Raw genomic sequence first — 20,527 nt, forward strand, 5'->3', positions numbered from 1 at the left:
CATGTCACCAAACATTTTCAAATCCTTTGTAGAATTTTTTTCCAGTGAAGAATTTGAATGACAATTTAAAAACAATGTCTTGAACTTTTGGGGAAGGGTTGGGGTGGGCTGGGAAAAGGGGAATCGGAAAGTTGAGTAATTAGAGAGAGGAGACCCCAAGAAAGATCTTAACCTTTTAAATTCGCTTATGCATTTGTTTGGTTTCTGAATTATATGTCATAAGAATATAGAATTCTAACGTAATTATTTTCCATGTTTTGACCAGTACCAAATATTTCTGTGGCAGAATTTTAATGATAGTGCTACAGCTCTACTACTACAATGAATAATAATAGGTTTCTGTGTACTAGCTGCATACCCACTGATCCAGAGCCTGTGACCTTAGCAAAGGTAAGCATGTCCCAGATTGCAGTGTGAGATAGTTGAAGATTGATCTGCTTTGGTAGTTGTCTAAATTTTTCTCATCTGTTTTTAATGAGCATGCTTGGTTGCATGAATCTGACCATGACACTAGATTGCATTCTCTTTTAGATGTGTAATTGGAAGCTTTTGGATGTGTAATTGAAAAAAGGGGAGGCCAAGTTTTAAGTTAGTGGATTTATGTGTTAGGGCTTTGTCCAGATTCTTTGAATGGTTTTCAGGAATGCCCAAAAAAGTAATCACTCTAGTTTCTAATGGAACCTGCACTATCTTAAGTACTGGAGGCTGAATTTATCATAAAACTAAACACTTAATAAATTCTTGTGCATAACTGATTGTTCAACATGGTTTGTTGAATGGCTTGAAATTATAGTATACTATGTCTTTTTTTACTACAGAGCTTTATTTTCAAGTTTGAGCAGTTTATGTGTTATTAGTAAGTCTGCAGTGGCAGAAGATAGAGACTCAGATTACCTCAAATATTGGGATATTTGTTGTAAGGATACTTTATCTTCAATGATTTTATTAATCACAAGTGATAAAAATCACACACATTTCCATTCATTCATTAAGTCATCAAACTTGTATTTAGTTCTTCCTGTGAGACAGGCATTATTCTGGGTTTTAGGGATAGAGCATTGAGCATTAAATATCCTGCCCTCATGGAGTTAATACTCTTTTAAGGAGGAGGATAGTAAACAAGTTTGCATGTGTGCATGTAGATATATATACTTGTAAGACTGCTGGAACAGATGAGTGATATAAAAGTAAAGCAGGTTAACACATAGTCATTGACCAGGTAGGGTGAAGGCTTTTTAAATAATGTCATTTAGGAAGAACTCTGCAGAGAAGTGATATTTGGTTATAGATGTGAGTGTTGAATGAGCCAAAGGGGGGACGTCTAGGTGAAGTACATTCCAGGTTTAAGGATCAGCCAGGCTATGACCCTGAGGCTGATGGACCTCAAAGTATTTAGAGGATTATGAGAAGGCTATCATAGCTAGGTCATAAGGGATGGGAAGAGTGGTAGGAGACAGGTAAGATCTGTGAGGTAGACAGGGGCCAGATGTCGTAGGACCTTGTAGGACCTAATAAAGAGTTTGGGATTTGTTGTAAGTATAATGTAGTATATTGTACATCTAGCTTCATTTAGGAGTTTTGAACGAAGTAGTGATGTGATTCATCTTTTGAAAAGATTAGTAACTTGTGTGGGATTAGACTCTTGGAGAAAAGGGGCAAGAGTAAAAGTTCAAGGCTGTGAGGCCTTAAGGCTCTTGCAGTGACCTGGTAAGAGAGGGGTAGCAGAGAGGTCTGATGAGTAATGTAGTTTGAAGGAATAGCTGACTGGGTGACGGGTACTGAGGGGGGCACTCGACAGGATGAGCACTGGGTGTTACACTATATGTTGGGAAGTCGATGAATGACTTTTTTCACTCCAATTAAAAAATATACCAAAAGAATGAAGGAATAGCTGACAGGATTTGCTGTTAGATTGGATCCAGGAAGTTGATGGGGGGTGGGGATGGGAATTAAGGATGATTCCTAGGTGTTATGTACCTGTGGTATTAAAATTTCTTGGAGATGGAGGCAATTAGAAAAAAAGTTTGAAAAGCCCAATTAGGGGACTAATAATGGGAAAAGAAAGTTGATAAACACTGAGATAATGATACAGAGAAGGGAAGGACCGCGTCAGGAAGTCAAGAAGCAGAGGGAGGAGCCAGGAAAGAAGAGCAGCAGCCAGTGAGATGCGATATGAAAAACCAGGAGAACGTAGGGTCCTGGACGCCTAGGAACTAGGAAATGTTTTGAGAAAAGAGCACAGTCGTATCAGATACTTTAGAAGTTCAAATAAGAAGGTGACAGAGATTGGTTTTGCAAAGTGGTAGATGGTGATCTTGACAAAAACAGTTGCCTGTAGTGGTGAAAGTGAAAGTCTCATTGGAGTGGGTTAAAGAGGAAGTAAAGACAGTAAATACTGTTGACTTTCAAACTAGACTTTGAGACCAGGAGGTGGAAGAAAAGTTTAACAGGGGTGGGTGGGTAGGTAGGGCCTGGCAGCATGTGTCCCATGATATAAAATGTAGCTACCCCTTTCAGAAGCATCTGGTATGTTCTTGATATTTGCAGCCTAAAACTTGGACAATACATGGATTTTCTTATGGGCCTCTCTTGGTCTCATGGTCTTACTCAATCTTACGATAATTAAGTGTATCATTTCCCAAAAACAGTTGCTTTATTAAATCCCATTTTGGTGTTTTAATGAAACGAGCCAGTATAACTCTCAACGCTGAGTTATATCAGTACGTTATTACCAGTCCCTGTTGCACAGCACTGCTTACTTTGATGATGTGAAACCCTGTCACTGTGTTTACTTAGGATCTCTAGACATATCTGCACTATGTAAGAGGAAGAATCGGTGGTTTTAAAAGCATCATTGGAGGCCAAGCAGAAAAGTGAATTTGAGATGGCAGAAACCAGGCGCTGCCCATTCTGAGTTACTTTGGAAATCTTGAGAAAGGGATGCTCTCCAAATACCTGTAAATTCAGAGGAAAAAATGATCCTTGGTACATCACTGGAACACCCCCAAGAGGCAAATAGTATTCATCAACTTAAGTAATATATGAGAATATCAACTACTGTTATATTTATAAAGAAACAATGTGGAAAGTTTTTGCAGTGTTGTGTCTTCATGATGTCATGGAGTTCCTATTTGAGTTATGCATAAATTTTTGCCAAATTCTCAATAGGGAAAAAGAACAAATGTAACATCAGAGAGCCAATGAGTATAAAGTTTATTAAGGCAGCCAGAGAATGAATTGTCTAGGAGGATATGCCTTTATGAAATTACAAAAAGTTTTATTAAATTATAAGTAGTTATAGGTAAGAATTTTATTAAATTATAAGTAGTTATAGGCAATATCTTGTTATCAATTCTAGGAAAAGCAATACTTCTTTGTGACTTAGTCTACTATCAGAAATGGTAGTTTTATAGTTTACAGTGCTGTCTTCATTTTCCATATTTTTAAAATTTAATTTTATTAAAATTCAATTAACATATAGTGTATTATTAGTTTCAGAGATAGAGGTCAGTGATTCATCAGTTGCATGTAACTCCCAGTGCTCATTACATCATGTGTCCTCCTTAATGTTTATCACCTAGTTACCCCATAACCCACCCCCGGCCCCTCCAATGACCCTCAAGTTGTTTCCTATAAGGTTAAGAGTCTCTTATGGATTGCTTCCCTCTCTGTTTCCTTCTTATTTTATTTTTTCCTCCGTTCCCCCGTGATCCATATTTTTTAATGAAAAATTTGGGTAATATTTTTTCAAAAATGAATTTCATTGTTGAATGTCTTTGCTTTTTCTTTGTATTACTAGGAAGCAAGGAGCAGAGTTCTCTGAGCTATCAAATGGATGAAATATTTTTATTAGTATGTGTGTAGATTGAAAACATGTAGAAACTACAAGTAGATATGGAGTTTTTCTTCTAGAAAATAGGGATATGTTTATTTTGCAAGTAAATTGGTCAGAAGGGATTTAGAATTGATCATTTCTGGTTTGCTAACATTTTCGTTAAAATAAAAATTATTACTAAATAAAGTATAGTGTTTTCATGGAATAACAAATATAAAAAAGGGCAATTTATAGTTTAAAGAAGAACTCTGATTTAATATTTCATAACAGCTTGTTGGTTTTTCTCCCAACAGTTTTCACCAAAATAAGCAGAATTACTTTCTTCCCCTTTGGCACAGCTGGGGCCCAAGGAAAAAAAAAGTTAAAATAGGAAAGCATTTAGGGATCTGAGAAATAAGTCAATTAGAAGAGAACAAAGAAATATATGGGAATTATTGAACAGACGATTAGAAAAGGCAAAAAAAATCTGAAAGAGGTTATTTCAACTCTAGCCCATAAAAATGGTGAAATAGTAAAGTTTACATATTTTAGTAATTTAAACAGTGTGATCACCATATTCCTAAAAAAGACTACTAAAATTTCAGATTATTCCTGAATGTAACCTAAGTCAAGGGAATTGGTTTTCTTCTAAAGTCTTGCTTTTCAAAAGGTATCATAAATACTTTTTTGTAGTAGTTTATTAATTTTTTGCTGTATAAACATCCTAAACTAAAACTACAAACTTCTAATAGTGCAAATTTAGTATCTTAATCTTTTCAACCTGGTAGTAAATGAATAAAGAACAGAAAGTAAACTTTATGGGTTCTGAGGCTTCATAATTACTGAGTCCTCTCATCTTTTAGACTCTAATTTCTTGAGAAACCTCAAAGGACAGCCATCCTTTCTTGGAGAGACCAAATCCCAAAGTCATGTGGAACTTGACCGCCTGTATTTGGTTCTCTATATAACACTTAACTAGATTTATGACCTTGGGCAAGGACCTTAATCTCTGTGTTTCTAACTTGCTCCATTTGTAAAATGTAGCCAATTGTAGAACTACCACTTTAGGGGATTGTGTTGAGGATTAAATGAGTTAATGAATATATAGGGTTTAGTACAATACTTGATAGCTAATAAGGGCCTAGTGTTAGCAATGATCGCTAAGGTTAAAAGGTTACTATACTTTATTGATGAAAAATACAAGCTACACAGTGCTAGAGAAGTCAGCAATAATTAGAACTCTACCTATATAGTTGAAAAAGAATAGAGAGATTTCTTTTTAAAAATTTAATGTCTCAAATGAAAAGTTTCAAATTTAGTAAAAAGTTGCAGGATCAGAACAAAGAGCTCTCACATATACTTTGTCCAGAGACCTTCATTCCAATTTTGCCATTTGTCCTAATAAGACCTTTATAGACAAAGGATCCAAGAGTATGCATTTTACCCAATTGCCCTGTCATCTTTAATTTGGAACAATTCCATAGTATTTCCTGGACTTTCATGTCTTTTGGCTTGAAGTTTACAATTTCACAGATTGTATCTAAGTTAGGATTTGTTTGAGGTTTTCATATGATTAGATCCAGGTTATGCATTTTAGGCCAGACTGTTACAGAAATGATCCTTTTCATTGCATCTTTTTAAGTGGCAAATGGTATCAACTTATTTGGTTACTAATGGTATTATCTTTGATCACTTAAGATAGTGTCTGCTATATTTTTTTAACTGTAAAGTTACTTTTTTCTCCTTGTAATTAATAAATATTTTTTTGTGGAGAGACACTTGGAGACTTTATAAAATCATATTCCTCACATCACTTACACCCACTAGGTTTAGCATCTATAGATGCTTCTTGCCTGAATTAATTCTGATGGTTGCCAAATTGTGATTTCTTGAGTTCCATCATTCCTTTTATTTATTAGTTGCATTCTACTGTAAGGAAGAGATTTAAACAGTGTATTATCAACATTTTGTACTATGAATATGGTAGGGGAGATGACAAATGTATCTTGAAAGTAGAAATTGGAGAAAGAGTGAATCTCAGAATCTTATACCTGAAGATTGATCTTCTTCACTTATTCATTTACATTAGTGTGGACTCTTGGAATTCTGCTTTATTCAGTGGGTTATAGTTTGCTGCAGTCATTATTTTGATGGTCAAGTTGTTCCAGATTTGGCTAGGGGAAAGCCTTTCAAGCTGAGTGACTTGTATATTCTTTTATATGTCTAGGTATGTCTCTACCACCTTTTGAGCTCTTCTTTACTTTCTGGCACAGAAAAAGAAGTTCCAGGCTCATTTTCCTGTTTCTCAGCCCTAGCCCTGGAAACAACAGTTTTTTCAAGGATTCCCCTTTACATATAGTTGAGACTATATTTAGAGATCTTGATATGTACACTAAGTATGCTCTTGCTACTGAGGTGTTGTTGCCAAGCTTTCTCAGTGGACAGATAAGAAACACACACCTTTATATTTATTTCTCTCTATATATTAAAAAGTCTTGAGTATCCCTGATATCTGAACCAGTTTATACTGCTACCAGTATAATACTAATGGTTTAATTCTAGCTTAATCTCTTTCCTTACTTGTACCTGCTTTTACTCATGAAAAACCTAGCTCTGTTATCTTCAATATATTTTCTTATTTGCCAGTCCCTCTGTACATAACCAATCTCTTGACTCTGTTGGGCTGCTGTGTTACCCAGGAACCTGCCATGCATAGCCCCCACAGAGCTGCCACTCTACCCAGTGTCCTCATTATATAGACTCTGATCACCACTAGCCTGTCTTCCCAACTTCATATGGAATCTAGCCACTTCTGGGCAACTGCAAGATTTTGAAATGAATTCGAGAATTAGAAAAAAACTTGGGATGAGAGTCTGAGCATTCTCCAGTGACACTCTGCCAATGACTCTATCTTTATTTTTATTATTGAATCACATTATTCACATTTTTCCTTCTTCATAACTCTAGCTATTGACAAGGGTCCCTGTGAATGGCGAAGTTATTTAGTATTTTATTGTTTTAACCATTGTGTCAGTACTCACAAAATAAGAGAACTTTTCTTAAAAGCCATTTTGTCATTAATAACTAGTTCAGCCAGCACTGTATATAGTAAATAAAACCAAAGTTGGAAAATGTTATCTGACAAGTAAATGCAGCTAATGTATTTGTGAACTGTTATATTTCTAAATGCTATAAATGTACTAGAAAAAAGGCATATGTATTTGCAGTCAAATAGAAACCGCCTGAGTCTTGGGACACCTGGGTGGCTCAGTGGTTGAGCACCTGCCTTTGGCTCTGGGTGTGATCCTGGGGTCTGGGGATCGGGTCCCCACATTGGGCTCCCTGGAGGGAGCCTGTTTCTTCCTGTCTGTGTCTCTGCCTCTTTCTCTATGTGTCTCACGAATAAATAAATAAAATCTTAAAAAAGAAACTGCCTGAGTCTTAAAAATGCTTCTATCACTGAAATTGAATTTTTCTGTTCTAGAAGGAACTAGGATTAAAAAGTTGTGAATATAATGTCTTTTCCTACCTGGAGATTGTGTGACAAGCTGTGAAAGCTCAGTTTTTAGCTGGCCTTTAGTTTAATACCCTTTAGAAAGAAAGTATTTATTAACTGGGCTTTTGTGTTCATTTTTTTGTTGAACTCCCTCTGGCAGTCAGTACATTTTCTTTGAGTTTTCTAGGTAGTCTTGGTAATAATTTCTTGACTCTGATGTTTTACATTTATTTTATCCAGTGTCCAATAGTAATTACTGTGAACTCAGTAAAACTTGATGAATAAAAGAATCTCAAGTTGTATATAGAGAAAACCTTTTGAAGAAACTCAAATTCCCAGAGAAAAAAAATTGAGCATTTTTAATAACTTTAATAGCAGAAAATGAAAGCAAACATTTGTAAATCTATATAAAAGTAGAATTTCTATTGTTGTTAAACATATTCTTTGAAAAGCAGCATCCACTCCATTTTATGAAACATAGTCATAAATCTGAAAATGTTTGTTGCTTTCTCTAGAAACGCCACTAAAAAGTAAATGAAGGTGACATTTTCCTGGCAGCCTTGGTTGATTGAATCACTTTGTCATCTACTCATCCAACAAGCATTGAGTTCCTGACATATCTGCCATTCCACATTTATTTAATAGTAGCTATACTTTTGACATTGTATAACATGTTGGGAATATAAAAATGAGTTGTCTGCCCTTAAAGAACTTACCTTCATTTGGTGTGAAATACTCTTTTACATCTCAGTTTGGTTTTTGAAAGTAAATAAAAGACGACGAAGAAGGGCAGCTGAGGGCTGAATGTAATATGAAAGAGCACATAATCAGAGACAGAGCCACTGTGTCCCTAAGGCAATATCTTTAATGACATAATAATGAGGTATTTAGGGATCCCTGGGTGGCGCAGCGGTTTGGCGCCTGCCTTTGGCCCAGGGCGGGATCCTGGAGACCCGGGATCGAATCCCATGTCGGGCTCCCGGTGCATGGAGCCTGCTTCTCCCTCTGCCTGTGTCTCTACCTCTCTCTCTCTCTCTCTGTGACTATCATAAATAAATAAAAATTAAAAAAAAATAATGAGGTATTTAGGAAAACTTGATTAATCACTTAGTCTTTAAATGGCCCTCGAATCCACCAGTTTGACTCAAGAAAGTACATTCCTTGCTTTTCCTTAATTACAAAAAATTTCTGATCCATTATTTATTTTATTATGTAGAGTAGTTTCACCATTGCTCGGAGTCATCTCCACATGTATTTTGTTAATCTTCAGAATAGTCATGTAATTTTAAGACTCAGTGTTTTTCCAGCTTTTTTTTTTGTTTTTTAAAGATAGGTCTTCATTATTCCTCACCATCTTCATGAAATTAGGGGTTGATACTGCACTCTGTTTAAATTATAATAAGATTGCAATTTACAAAAGAAAAAGTGATAAAGCCTTTCCTTAGTGTCGGTGGTACCACTCGTGGGAAGAGAACACCCTGGTAATTTTTATGTTCTGAGTGTTCAGACATTTGCCAACACTGATGCAGTATGCCTAAACATTACATGTAGTTCTTGCGTGGTGAAAGGTAAGGAGCTCATGAGGGGAAAGTGTGTGCATTTATCCCTCTTTGGTCGAATTAGTAATATCTGGACTTCCCAAGTTCAGGGTGTGGCTTTTAGGTGTCCAAATATAGCATGTTGTAGGAATTTAGTCCATGGTACAGAGACATGCCCTGCTGAGCAGTGTGCAAATGAGGAGCTCACATTCTGGCACTGTTCTAAAGATAAGCCTGTCTGGACCATGCGAGCAGCTGATCATCTAGCCTCGCTCAGAAGTCCACCACAAAGATCTATAAACCAGCTGAGTTAAGATGAAAGGTGGAAGGCTTTAAACTTCTTTTTATCTTTTATATTCTAAAAAGTAATTTTGAAATATTCCCATTAGATTCAGTTGAAGTTGCTTTTCATCAAAGCCCTGCTCTGCTGTATTGTACCTTAGGTTAACTGCATTTTCCTGTGACAAGTTAATGTCTGTCACTGTAAGTACAGAGACCAGTTCTGAGGCTTTCGTTGTTTGAAATTTCATAGTGAAATTGAATTTAGAGAAGTGGTCAGTATTGGTATGCACCTATATTTTGGGATACAGAACTTCATGTAAATATGCCAATGATTCAGATGTTTTTTTAAACCAAATAGTTTTTTAAGCTTCTTTATCAGAGAAGCGGTAAAATAGAGGCCTTCTTTCAATAACTGTTTTACATGGCCAACTTTAAATGTAGTTGCTTTTGTTAACAATGTTTATTCTTTCTCCTCCCTGACCTTTTAACCAAACCCTTTGGTACTTACAAAGATGTTTTCATGCTTTAGAGAAGGTAGTGAGTGTGTATTGAATTGTACTGTATTTAGCTCTAAGGTACTGTATTAGATCAGAAGTTGATTTTTCTAAAATATATTAGTTTTCCAAAAGAAACTGCTATGCCATTTGCTTTCTTAACATTAAGAATATTACAAGTGTGCGTGTGTTTTGTTTCATGGTTTTTTGTTTTTGTTTTTTTTTAAGGGGGGGGGTAGGGGTAGGAAGAGAGAATCGCAGGCAGACTCCACCCCCAGCACAGAGCCTGACACAGACCTCCATCTCACAACCCTGAGATCATAACCTGAGCTGAAATCAGGAGTCAGACACTCAACCAACAGCCACCCAGGTGCCCCAACAAGTGTTTTTTACCATAAATTTAGAATATTGCAGTTTTTAAAAAACAGTAGGAGAGCTATTAAGACATGAAATACAGAATAAATGTAACTAATGTATTATATCCAAGTTCTGACATGGTTGATGGTGACTTTAGCTATATTTTGAGATGTTTTCATCATGCAGAGGAAGGAGAGGAGGAGTAGTGTAATGGTTAGAAGTTGGGGCTTTGAAATCAATAGACATAGTTTTGAATCCTATCTCTACTACTTACTTGTGTGAATTTAGGCAAGTTACTCATACTCTGAGCCTTAGCTTCCTGATTTGTGGACCAGGATTATAATATTACCTGTAAGACCTACTTCATAGGGTTGTTGAAAGAATTTCATGAAATACTTCACGTAAACCCTTTCACCTAGCTGTTGGAAATTGCCAAGTGTTCACATAATGTTAGCTACTGCTATTATTAACATATTCTATGTGCTCACTAATGCCTTATAATTAGAAATCAGTTTTTTTTCCTCACAGTCTTTAGGTGATTTTACAAATTATCTTTGAAGGTTTTTAGGACAGCATGTGCTTATATTAAATATAACAGGTGAAAACTTATATGGTGGTACTTCACTAAGCTGTTTTGTATTTTTAGGCCTGTAACTTAATACAAGTATATGGCTAAGTACATGGGTGCATCGGTTTTATAAGATGCCTTTTATAGATGAAAGGAGCAAGTAAATATGTATATCTTAATCTTCTGAAGTGTACCTTCCACACTGGTTTGTGTATATCATACTTGCTTAAGGCAGGGTGGACTGGAAGCACAGAGATTCTCATCTCATCCTTCTATCAAACACACAACTGTAAAATGGCACCTTCTAACTTCTTGTATTTTATAGGTCTCTGTGATTCTGATTTGGAGTCAGAGATTCTCCAGTGCTGCTTTGAAATATATCATGAAAACAGTATTTCTTGTCTTTTGTACAACTATAGGTATGGTATAGCCAGTAGACCCAATTAAAAACAAAACATAACAGGTTTGCTTCTTGCCTTTAGGGAAGAAAAACATCAGTTATACATAGAGCTAATACTTAAAAGGCATCTCTAACCTGGGCTGTGTAGTTCCTGCCTTATGGAAGCTTACAGCACGTAGGGATGTAAGATGAGGTTAAGCAGATGGAAAATAAGGCAACACAAATAACGTGCTATATGGTAGAAATAGTATTATAGAAATACAGGAGAGGGAGAGATCACTTTCAGTTGCAGTGTTTCTTCTACTTATAACCAGTTTGTACATGAGGATGTACCTATGCATGATTCATGTGTTTCTTTTAGAAGGCTGCTTCAGCTGGGTGGCCACAGGAATGCTAGCTTCTCTCTCTGTTGCTGGCTATTTCTAGCCCTTCCCATCTTGTCATTCTCCCCATTACTACAAATCCTCCTGCTGTCTGAAAGCTTTTCTCCTCTTAGGTCCAGTTATCATTTTTCAAGTGCTGATCCAAAATAATTACATGGTGATGGGACTGGCACTTGCAAGGAGGAAGGGGAGAGAGGGAAACTGTTTTGGTGTGGAATCGGGAATTTCATTCCATATTACAGAAATAGCCCTGTTGAGAACTGCAAGGGGGAGGGATAATGAAAAGGAGAATCCTTATCTTGCCTCTGTTCCTGTGAAAAATCCATAAACGTGTGCCCCCACACATCCTACATCTCCACACCCACTCATCTCCTGAAGATTTGGTTCTACTCACCGTCCTGTCCCCACTCTTTCCTGTTCCCCACCACCTCCTTTGTGTTAGAGCCCTGCCTCAGCTCTGAATCCCCTGACTCCTTGAAATCTTGTCATTTGGGTTTTTCCAAGTCCCAGGAATCACCCCATGATTAAGAACTGGCATAGCTCCCTTGAGCTGTTGTGTTACTACTACCAGGCCCTCAGTAGACCACAGTGTGTACTGGATGTCTCTAGTGGAATCCTAAATCCATTAATGTGATTATATGGCAGATTGTTCATGTATGATGTTTAATTCTTGTATTACTATTAGTATTATGAAGGTTAGTTTCTAAGAGAAATGTGTTTTAAGTTTTAAACAGTGATCTATTCCAAATCAGGACACACTTATATTGGCAGTGAACTTGCATTCTGAAGATGAAGGCTCAAATTCTAGCTCTTTCAGTTAATAGACATGTGTGACCACATGTGTAATTACTTGGGCTCTTTTGACCAAGGTTTTCTATATAGACTGTAGCAAGAATAGCGATCTTAAATGTGGCTATGGGGTTAAATGAGAATATATGTGAAAGTGTATAATGTAAAATCCTGTATCAAAGGAATGTGGCTTTTTGATGTTAACAGTAACTGTTAGGTTAAACAACAACAACAAACGAATTCCTGCCTTGTAAGAACTCCTCACCCAGGGGATAAGACAGGCCTGGGCGATTACACGAGAGTATGTGATACATTGTGACAGATATGTGCACATGTGATCAGGGGCACAGAGGAAAGCAATTATATTCTGAAAATGGGTGAATAGGGGAAACTTCGTGGGGGAGGGACTTCCTGATCTGAGTCTTAAAGGCTAAGAAAGAAACATGCCTGGTAAAGAAAGAAGAAGGGAAGCCCTTTCAGGTTGAAGGAGCATCATGGGGGAATATGGCACATTCAGAAAACTGTAGATACAGCTGCAAGTATGACCAGAGAATAAACTGTATACTTGTGCTTAATTTGATTATTGGGACCACATACCTGACTCTAAAAAGGCAATTTATTACACAGTTGTTAACAACTCTAGAAATAAACGTGGTCTGAAACCTGGTGTGATCGCTCACTAATCTATTATGTCTCTTACTAAGAACTTAACCTTCATAGACTTTTTAAGTTCAGTGGGCTGATCAAGGTTCCTATTTCAAAGGGTTGTTGCAATGAGTATTTGAAATTATGTTTACAAATCTCCTGGAGTTTAATACACACATAATAAACATTAGCAGCAGTTTTTGTTTCTGTCCTGAGAGTTTTAAGAGTTACTTTTCCTCCATCAGTATTTTAATAATCTACCTTCTGGGCTAGCAGTTTAGCAATATTTTAAACACCAATTTTTGTTTGTTATAATGGAATCAGAATTTGAATGGATTTTAAAAGATGGTCTAGCCTGATTTTATCATTCTGTATGTTAAGAAACTGAGTCACAGTTAATTACCTGGCTGTCATGTCCTAGTGAATCCATGGCACAGCTGGGACAAAAATCAGTCTCTTTGTATTCCAGAGTTCTCTCTCCTAGCCTTTGGAATAAATGTCAGAAATCATTCAGACACACAATATCTAGCAGAAAGAATATAAATTAGCAGTATAGAAATCAGCATTTCCAAAGCTTTGCAGATGGGAAGTCTAGGTTTTACAGAAACACAGTATCCTTCTCTGGCTGCCCTCTGGTGGAAGTGCTACTTAGCAACAGCACATGTGAAAGAACAGTGAGAGGCGGGTGCTAAGGACCCAGGTAGTACTTAAATGAGTAACTCCTTTGCCATCAAGGTTTTCTTACATGGATAAATTCCTATTTCTATTTATTTGGGTTTCCTCACTGAAGTGTGAGATTAGATTTTCACAATACCTGCCCATTAAACATGTTCCACTTCATTTATTCAAGAGGACCCAACAGATAATTTGTTGAGTGTCTTTTGTGTACCAAATGCTAAGAATAGAATGATGAGCAAGAAACATGTGCATTAGTGGAATAAACAGGTGTTCAAATAATAATCATACAAATAAATAATAATAATTAAATGCTATGCCTAAAAAAGTACAGAATGCTTTATCACCATTTGCAATGTTTGAGAAGCCTCCCTTGAGGAATTAAAGTTTTAACTGAGATAGGGAGTCTCTGTAAATAGACAAAGATGAGTCAGAGCAACAGAGAAAAGAATCTCATATTGAGGAAACAGCATATGCAAAGGCCCTGTAGAAGGACACAGTATGATCTCTCCTAAGAATTGAAAGACAACTAGAATATTTGGAGCAGAGAAAGCAAATATAAAATACAAGTCCTGGTCATGAGAAGTGAAAGTATTTACTAGGCATCACCAAAGAAACCCAAAGGCACAGGAGGAAGTGAACCTCCTCTCAAAGCAAACTGTGTGCTCTTTGTTAGAATTTTGTTGTTTTAAAGATTCATTGTAAAGAAAATTACTTTAGAACGACTGTAATGTTCCATGTACAGAGTAGAGTAATCTTAGGATTTGGGCACTTTAATAAATACATATTTTTTCATTTGATTTTTCTTCCTTTCTCTCCTGGCTCATTGGGAACTGAGGGAATATTCTGATGTGCTGGAGTTTTGAGATCAGGGACTTCAGTTGTTGATCAGTTGAACAGCCATAGAAATGACAGAGAGAATCTTATCCTGTTTCCTTGGCTGAGATTTTTGTGTGGGTGTGTGAGGTGCAGCTGCACTGTTGGTTTCTTGGCAATCAAGACAAGCAATTCTCAGTGCAGTTCATGTTGAATGGGAAGAAACTTAAGAGAAAAAAAGGCTACTTTGAATATATTAAGTTCATCGGAAAGCACCGAGGGCCTGAACCTTCGGCTGGTAATATAAGTTATGTGGCTAAATGGATACAGCAGCCTCGGGTGCATGTCCAAGCCTATGGCAGGAACACATGAAGGAGAGAAGATTTTTAAAACAGTCAAAGCTTTGTCTCAATATAAAATTATCAATTCCCATGAGTGATTTTTAAGTGAATTTTTGCTAGTTAATTTTTCATTTGTGATTTACTTAAGCTTTTCCTCCGACGAGCACTTAATGAAAAAAAAGGCAGATTGTGAGAAATTGGTGTTGCTTGCAAAATGAACTCAGAATTTCTGTCGTTTGTCAGAAAGATATTTCTCAGATTTGTATATACACAGAGGGATTCCCAGGTTTGCTTTTTATCGCTCCCTTGTTCTCTTCAGTCTCCTTTGACCTTCCTGTGGCCTGTAAGCACTTTGTGTTCCCAAACCCTCAAATTAATTGCAGACAATATGACGCTCTTAAGTTTTTAAGATCACTTGCACCCTCTCCTTTGGATAATCTCGTCAAATATGATCTTGTCATTGTCCTTCATACTCTTCAAGCAGAAATGTCTTGAGTTGCTTCCAGGCTTTAACTGCTTGTTTATATCTCTCCTGCTATTTAATATTCATGCTGCCTTCAGAGTAACATAGTTGTGTCCTGCTGTCAGTTGGCCTGGGTTCATATCCAGTCCTGCTACCAACTACCTTGGTCCTCTTGTTAGTTTCTCATCTTAGTGCTTCATGGGGTTTGTTTTTAAATACGGCTTAAAGGAAAAAGTGACTATAACAGGCTCGATTCAAAATAAGTGTCCAAGAGAAAAGTTGTTCTAGCTGGTTATTTTCTTCATATGTTAGGGTCCCTTTCCCAGAATCCCTTGTCCTGGGTTATCTCATTCAGTCTAAAGACTCTCCAAATGCTGATGACTCTAAATTGTTACACCCTGTTTCTGACCTCACTCTTCCCTAAGTTCCAGACTTGTGTAATTGGTTGCGACAGAACTAAATATCTAAAAACAGAACTTTTTTTTTTTTTTTTTAAACAGAACTTTTGATCTTTGTCATCAGCTCCTACTTGCCTCTGGAGTCTGTTCCTCCCGTCTTTCCTGTCACAGTTAATGGTACCTCCTTTCTACTTTTTTTTTTTTAACTTTCCTGTAACTACCAACCTCCATCTCTTTCATGACCACATCTAACAGCATTATCCCCAGAACATATCCTAAATCTGACCACTTGTCACCATATCCTCTGCTAACACAATAGTCCAAGGCATTAACCTCTCTTATTTGGACAGCTATATAAAGGAATGGCCTCCTTATTGTTCTTTGTTTTCATTTTTGTCTCCTGCAGTCTGTTCACATTGAAGAGTATACATAGATTTAAAAATATTATTTACCTCCAACCCTCCTTATTGAAATTAGGGAAATATCCAGAATTTTTAAAAGTCATGATCTGGCCCCTCTGATTGCTTGCTTTCTCGCTTTCAAACATGGCTAGTTCATCCTATTGAAAGGCCTTTATACTAGCTTTTCCTTTTGTTTGGAATATTTTTTCCCCAGATCATCACAGTATTGGTTCCTTGTAAATTTTGGTTCTCAATTCAGATAATAGCTCCTCAGAGGCTTATCCTGACCTCTTTCCTTTCTTTCTTAATAGCTGATCACTGTCTGAAATTCCTCATACTTTTCTTCCTCTTCTTGTAAATTGTCCCTCCTCTCCCATAAGGGCACAGACTATGCATCTTGTTTACAACCATAATCCCAGTGTTTAGAATAGTACCTGATACTCAGAAGGTTTACAGTATTACATGGATGGGATGACTAAATGAAAGAATGATGGCTAGATTCATGTCCTGTGTTTCTACAACCCGGGAAATGATGAATTATTTCATACTGAATGAATTTTACATAAATGCTTATTTTAGAATTAACCATGCTAAATTTGTATTCTTTTTCTTTTATGTTTTCTCTGTCATAGATTATAAGTTCTTAATTGTAGGAGGTATGTCTCCATTGTTTTCAGCTTCTGATGAAATGCCAAATACCATTGTAGTACTTATTGTCAATTGAATTAAAAATTCACTTAACATCCTCTGAAGTTATAGTAATTTTATATATGTGTGAATGTATATATATATGTATATAAATACATATGTAAATTATGTAAGTTTTAAAAGCAGATGTGTTTAAAATATGCCTTCCACTTTTATTTCTTGCAGTTCATAATTGGACCCTTGAGGACACACTTCAGTGGTTGATAGAATTTGTTGAACTACCCCAATATGAGAAGAATTTTAGAGACAATAATGTCAAAGGAACAACGCTTCCCAGGTGAGTCTTTTTTCACTCAAGGAGAATCACATACTAGATGTTATTTTCAATGCCAAATCATAAGTTACCTCTGTGGCTAAGGGCTCAAAGGAAATATTATAAATATATTTATTCTTTAATTTTTTTAAGGTATGAATTTGCAAGTTTTTTTTTTTAATTTTACCTATTTGTTCATGAGAAACACACACACAGAGAGAGAGAGAGAGAGAGAGAGAGAGAGAGAGAGAGAAGGAGGGGAGAGGGAGAGGCAGAGACACAGGCAGAGGGAGAAGCAGGCTCCATGCAGGGAGCCCGATGCAGGACTTGATCCCCGGTCTCCAGGATCACACCCTGGGCCGAAGGTGGCGCTAAACCGCTGAGCCACCCGGGCTGCCCTGAATTTGCAAGTTTTAATTAATTTTTCTTGTTTAAATAATCAAAGTCTTTTTAAAATTTATTTCCAGAGAAAGTGATTTTGGGAATTAGACAATAGGCCAACTGCATCTTTTTTAGATAACATCAAAGGGCCAACCTCTGACCATGTGGTAAATATAACAAAAACATATTCATTTGATATGAATCCACCGTTAATGATGTACAGATCCTTCTTAATTGTATTCCTTTAATAACAATAACCACTCAATATTAGCATCTGTAAGTTAAACCCTAAAAAAAAATGTAATGAACAAAATATAAATAATGGCAACCATTTTAAAATGTATATTATGTAGAAATACTCTATATTTTCTCATTTAAGCTTCATGGTTAATGTTAAGATGTATTATTATCATTCCCATTTTGCAGATTTAAAAAAAAAAAAAAACAACCCAAATCACAGAGAAGTTAAGTATTTTGCCCAATTCAACACTTGAACCCAATACCAAAGTCTGGGAAGCCAGTTTATCCCTTAGATTTCTGGAATTATTTGTTACTAGTTTTCTAAATTTTATTTTCTAAATTTCCATTAGTGGGCAGCCCAGGTGGCTCAGCGGTTTAGCGCCAGCTTCGGCCCAGGGTGTGATCCTGGAGACCTGGGATCAAGTCCCACATTGGGCTCCCCGCAGGGAGCCTGCTTCTCCCTCTGCCTGTGTCTCTGCCTCTCTCTCTCTCTCTCTCTCTGTATCTCTCATGAATAAATAAATAAAATCTTTAAAAATAAAAAATAAATTTCCATTAGTAAACTTAATAATTTTTAAAGGTTTTTGTTTTTAAAGATTTTTATGTATTTGAGAGAGAGAGAGAGAGCAGTGGCAGGGGCAGACAGAGAAGGAGAAGCAGACTCTCCACTGAGCAGGGTCCCAACTCAACTCCAGCTCCACTCTGGGCAGAGGGTTCCACCCCAAGACCCCTGGATCACAACCTCTAAGCCACCCAGATACCCCATTATTTTTTAAAGATTTAAATGTTAAAATTGGCAGTGGTTCTGCCAGAACCTGGCCCTTAGAAGATTGCTTATTTCCCATTCTTCTCTCAAATATTTCTTGTATCAAAGAAGACTAATCCCTTATTATTGTCTAGCTATATATTATATGTGATGAGATGTGCCTATTGTATTTCTTCTAATCAATTTTACATACTATATTTAAATAAGTGGCTGTTGTTGCTTTGGACTTTGGATTTTGGGTGGAGTTGAAAATTTCCGTATCTCCTGTAAATATGTTCTGAGTATCAACATCAGTATTTCTGATTTTACTGTGCACATGACTATAATGATGAAATTATGGGAATAAAAGTGAATTCAACAAGTGTGTATTGAGTATCTTTAATGTTCATGGTGTAACTAGATGGTGGAAAGAAGACAAAAATAAGATACAGTTTTTGCTTTAATTAATTAATTTTTTTTTGGAGAACAAAAGCGGGAGTGTGGGGAGAGGGGCAGAGAGAGAATCTTAAGCAGGCTCCACATTCAGCACAGAGTTGGACGTGGGGCTCGATCCCACATCCCTGAGATCATGACCTGAGCCAAAATCTAGAGTTGGATGCTTAATTGAGCCATCCAGGCGCCCCCAGTTTTTGCTTTTAAATATGATAAGTTTCTAAGTTAAAACAGGATAGTAGAGCATTAAAATGGGATTGGGAGTTTTTGAGTTCTATGTTACCCTCAATATGAGGAACTCACAGTATTTTTATGTTGTCTTTTGGGAAATCTCTTTGTATAACAACACGAAATAAAATAGGTTGCTTGGTGTTTTGGCAATAAAAGTTACAGCCACTTTTTTCTTTTAGTTGTAAAGGTTATCAGCAGTAACTCAAATTCTAGAAGTGTTAAAATAACATCACAATAAAGATCGGTTTTTTAAAATAGTGAGCATGTTAGTAGGAAAGACAGGTTATAAATACAGAAGTTCAACTTTCATGTAAGCCCACTGGAACCTTTTTGAGTAGAGGAGAAAGGAAAACTGGAATGCCTTTCATCAAGCCCCTTTTATATGGTAATGGCAGTTAAAAGAGTCCACTTAAAGGAGCAGTATCAATTAACGTAATGCTGTGAGTTACAGAACTTTTTGTAGGGTAACTGTAGATACGAGAGCTATTTATAAGAATATATAAGAAAATGTATTACACATTACAGATGTACACGTGCCTACAATTCATTATGCTTCCTTTCTGTGACATTAAAATATTGTCACATCTGCAATAGGTAGCCAAAATTATGTTAATATTATGTTAGTTATCATGGTTATCATAAGCCTTTTACTGATTTTCTATACTCTGAAATTCTTATTACCAGAGCTTATACTAAGGCTCTCTTCGCCTGACACATGCCTCCTCATTCCTTTCAGACCTGTGTGAACTTCCCTGACATCCTCACCCACTCAGGTAGAATCACTTCCACCTCTGGGCTCATACTGAACTTTGTATAAAACTGTTATTTGGTATCCTTTATTACTACATCTCATTGTCTTTCTTAAATTTAGTCTATTGATATTGTTGCTCTTAATTCATTCATGCATCCATCCATGCATTCATCCATGTATTATACAAACATTTATCAAGCATCTACTTTTGCCAAGTGTAATGCTAGGTGTGGGGATACCGAGAGAAGACATAGTATTGCCTTCAAGCAGTTTAAGTGTCACATTAAAGGTGTAACTGGAGCATACACAAAAGGTACCTGCGAGATGAAGGAAGGCATTTTGTGATGGGAAAGGTCTTTATAAAGTTTTATAAAAGCCTATAGCAGTTACAGGAGTTTTTTTTAACTTCTCCATTCTTAGAGGTTCTGATACCTTCCAAAATAAAATGTAGTGGTTCAGAGTACAGTCATTGGAACATACATATTTGGATTTGAATACCTGCCCTACCTGTATTTATGCAACCTTGGGCAAGTTACTCGGTCTCTTCCTATATTAGTTTCCTCATTTGTAAAATGGGCATTTTATATATATTAGAGGTTTTCTTGAATTTTGATAAAGCCCTTGACACAGTACCCGGCATATAGTACATGCTTGTTTTTATTGTCATTGTTATTAACAATTTTACTAGTATTATTAGACTTTGTGTTATATCTTTATTGGCATCATATTTGGTTGTTAAGAAATCTTAGTTAATAACTGGGTGACTTGGATTTGAAGTTCAAGACACAGTGATTTTATTTCCTTATTTCACTTGTGCCTTTTGGCCCCCTACATACGGTTTCTTCATTGCTGGTGAAATGGTTCAGTACTTCCTAGTAAATAAATGCCTTGGTTTTCTCTTCCAA

At 36.5% G+C, this 20,527-nt stretch overlaps 1 protein-coding gene across 2 annotated transcripts in view; it reads left to right on the plus strand.

The window, feature by feature from the left end:
- The window catches only part of STIM2 (stromal interaction molecule 2), a 140,522-nt gene that overhangs the window by 97,007 nt on the left and 22,988 nt on the right, over nucleotides 1-20,527 (plus strand). For both annotated transcript variants that reach the window (XM_055326599.1, XM_055326600.1), the window contains exon 4: nucleotides 16,734-16,845. In XM_055326599.1, the coding sequence (XP_055182574.1) occupies nucleotides 16,734-16,845 (112 nt within the window). The remainder of the gene's footprint in view (nucleotides 1-16,733; nucleotides 16,846-20,527) is intronic.

The sequence above is a fragment of the Nyctereutes procyonoides genome, unplaced genomic scaffold (genome assembly GCF_905146905.1).
Source record: "Nyctereutes procyonoides isolate TBG_1078 unplaced genomic scaffold, NYPRO_anot_genome, whole genome shotgun sequence".
In the NCBI taxonomy this organism is placed as follows: Eukaryota; Metazoa; Chordata; class Mammalia; order Carnivora; family Canidae; genus Nyctereutes; species Nyctereutes procyonoides.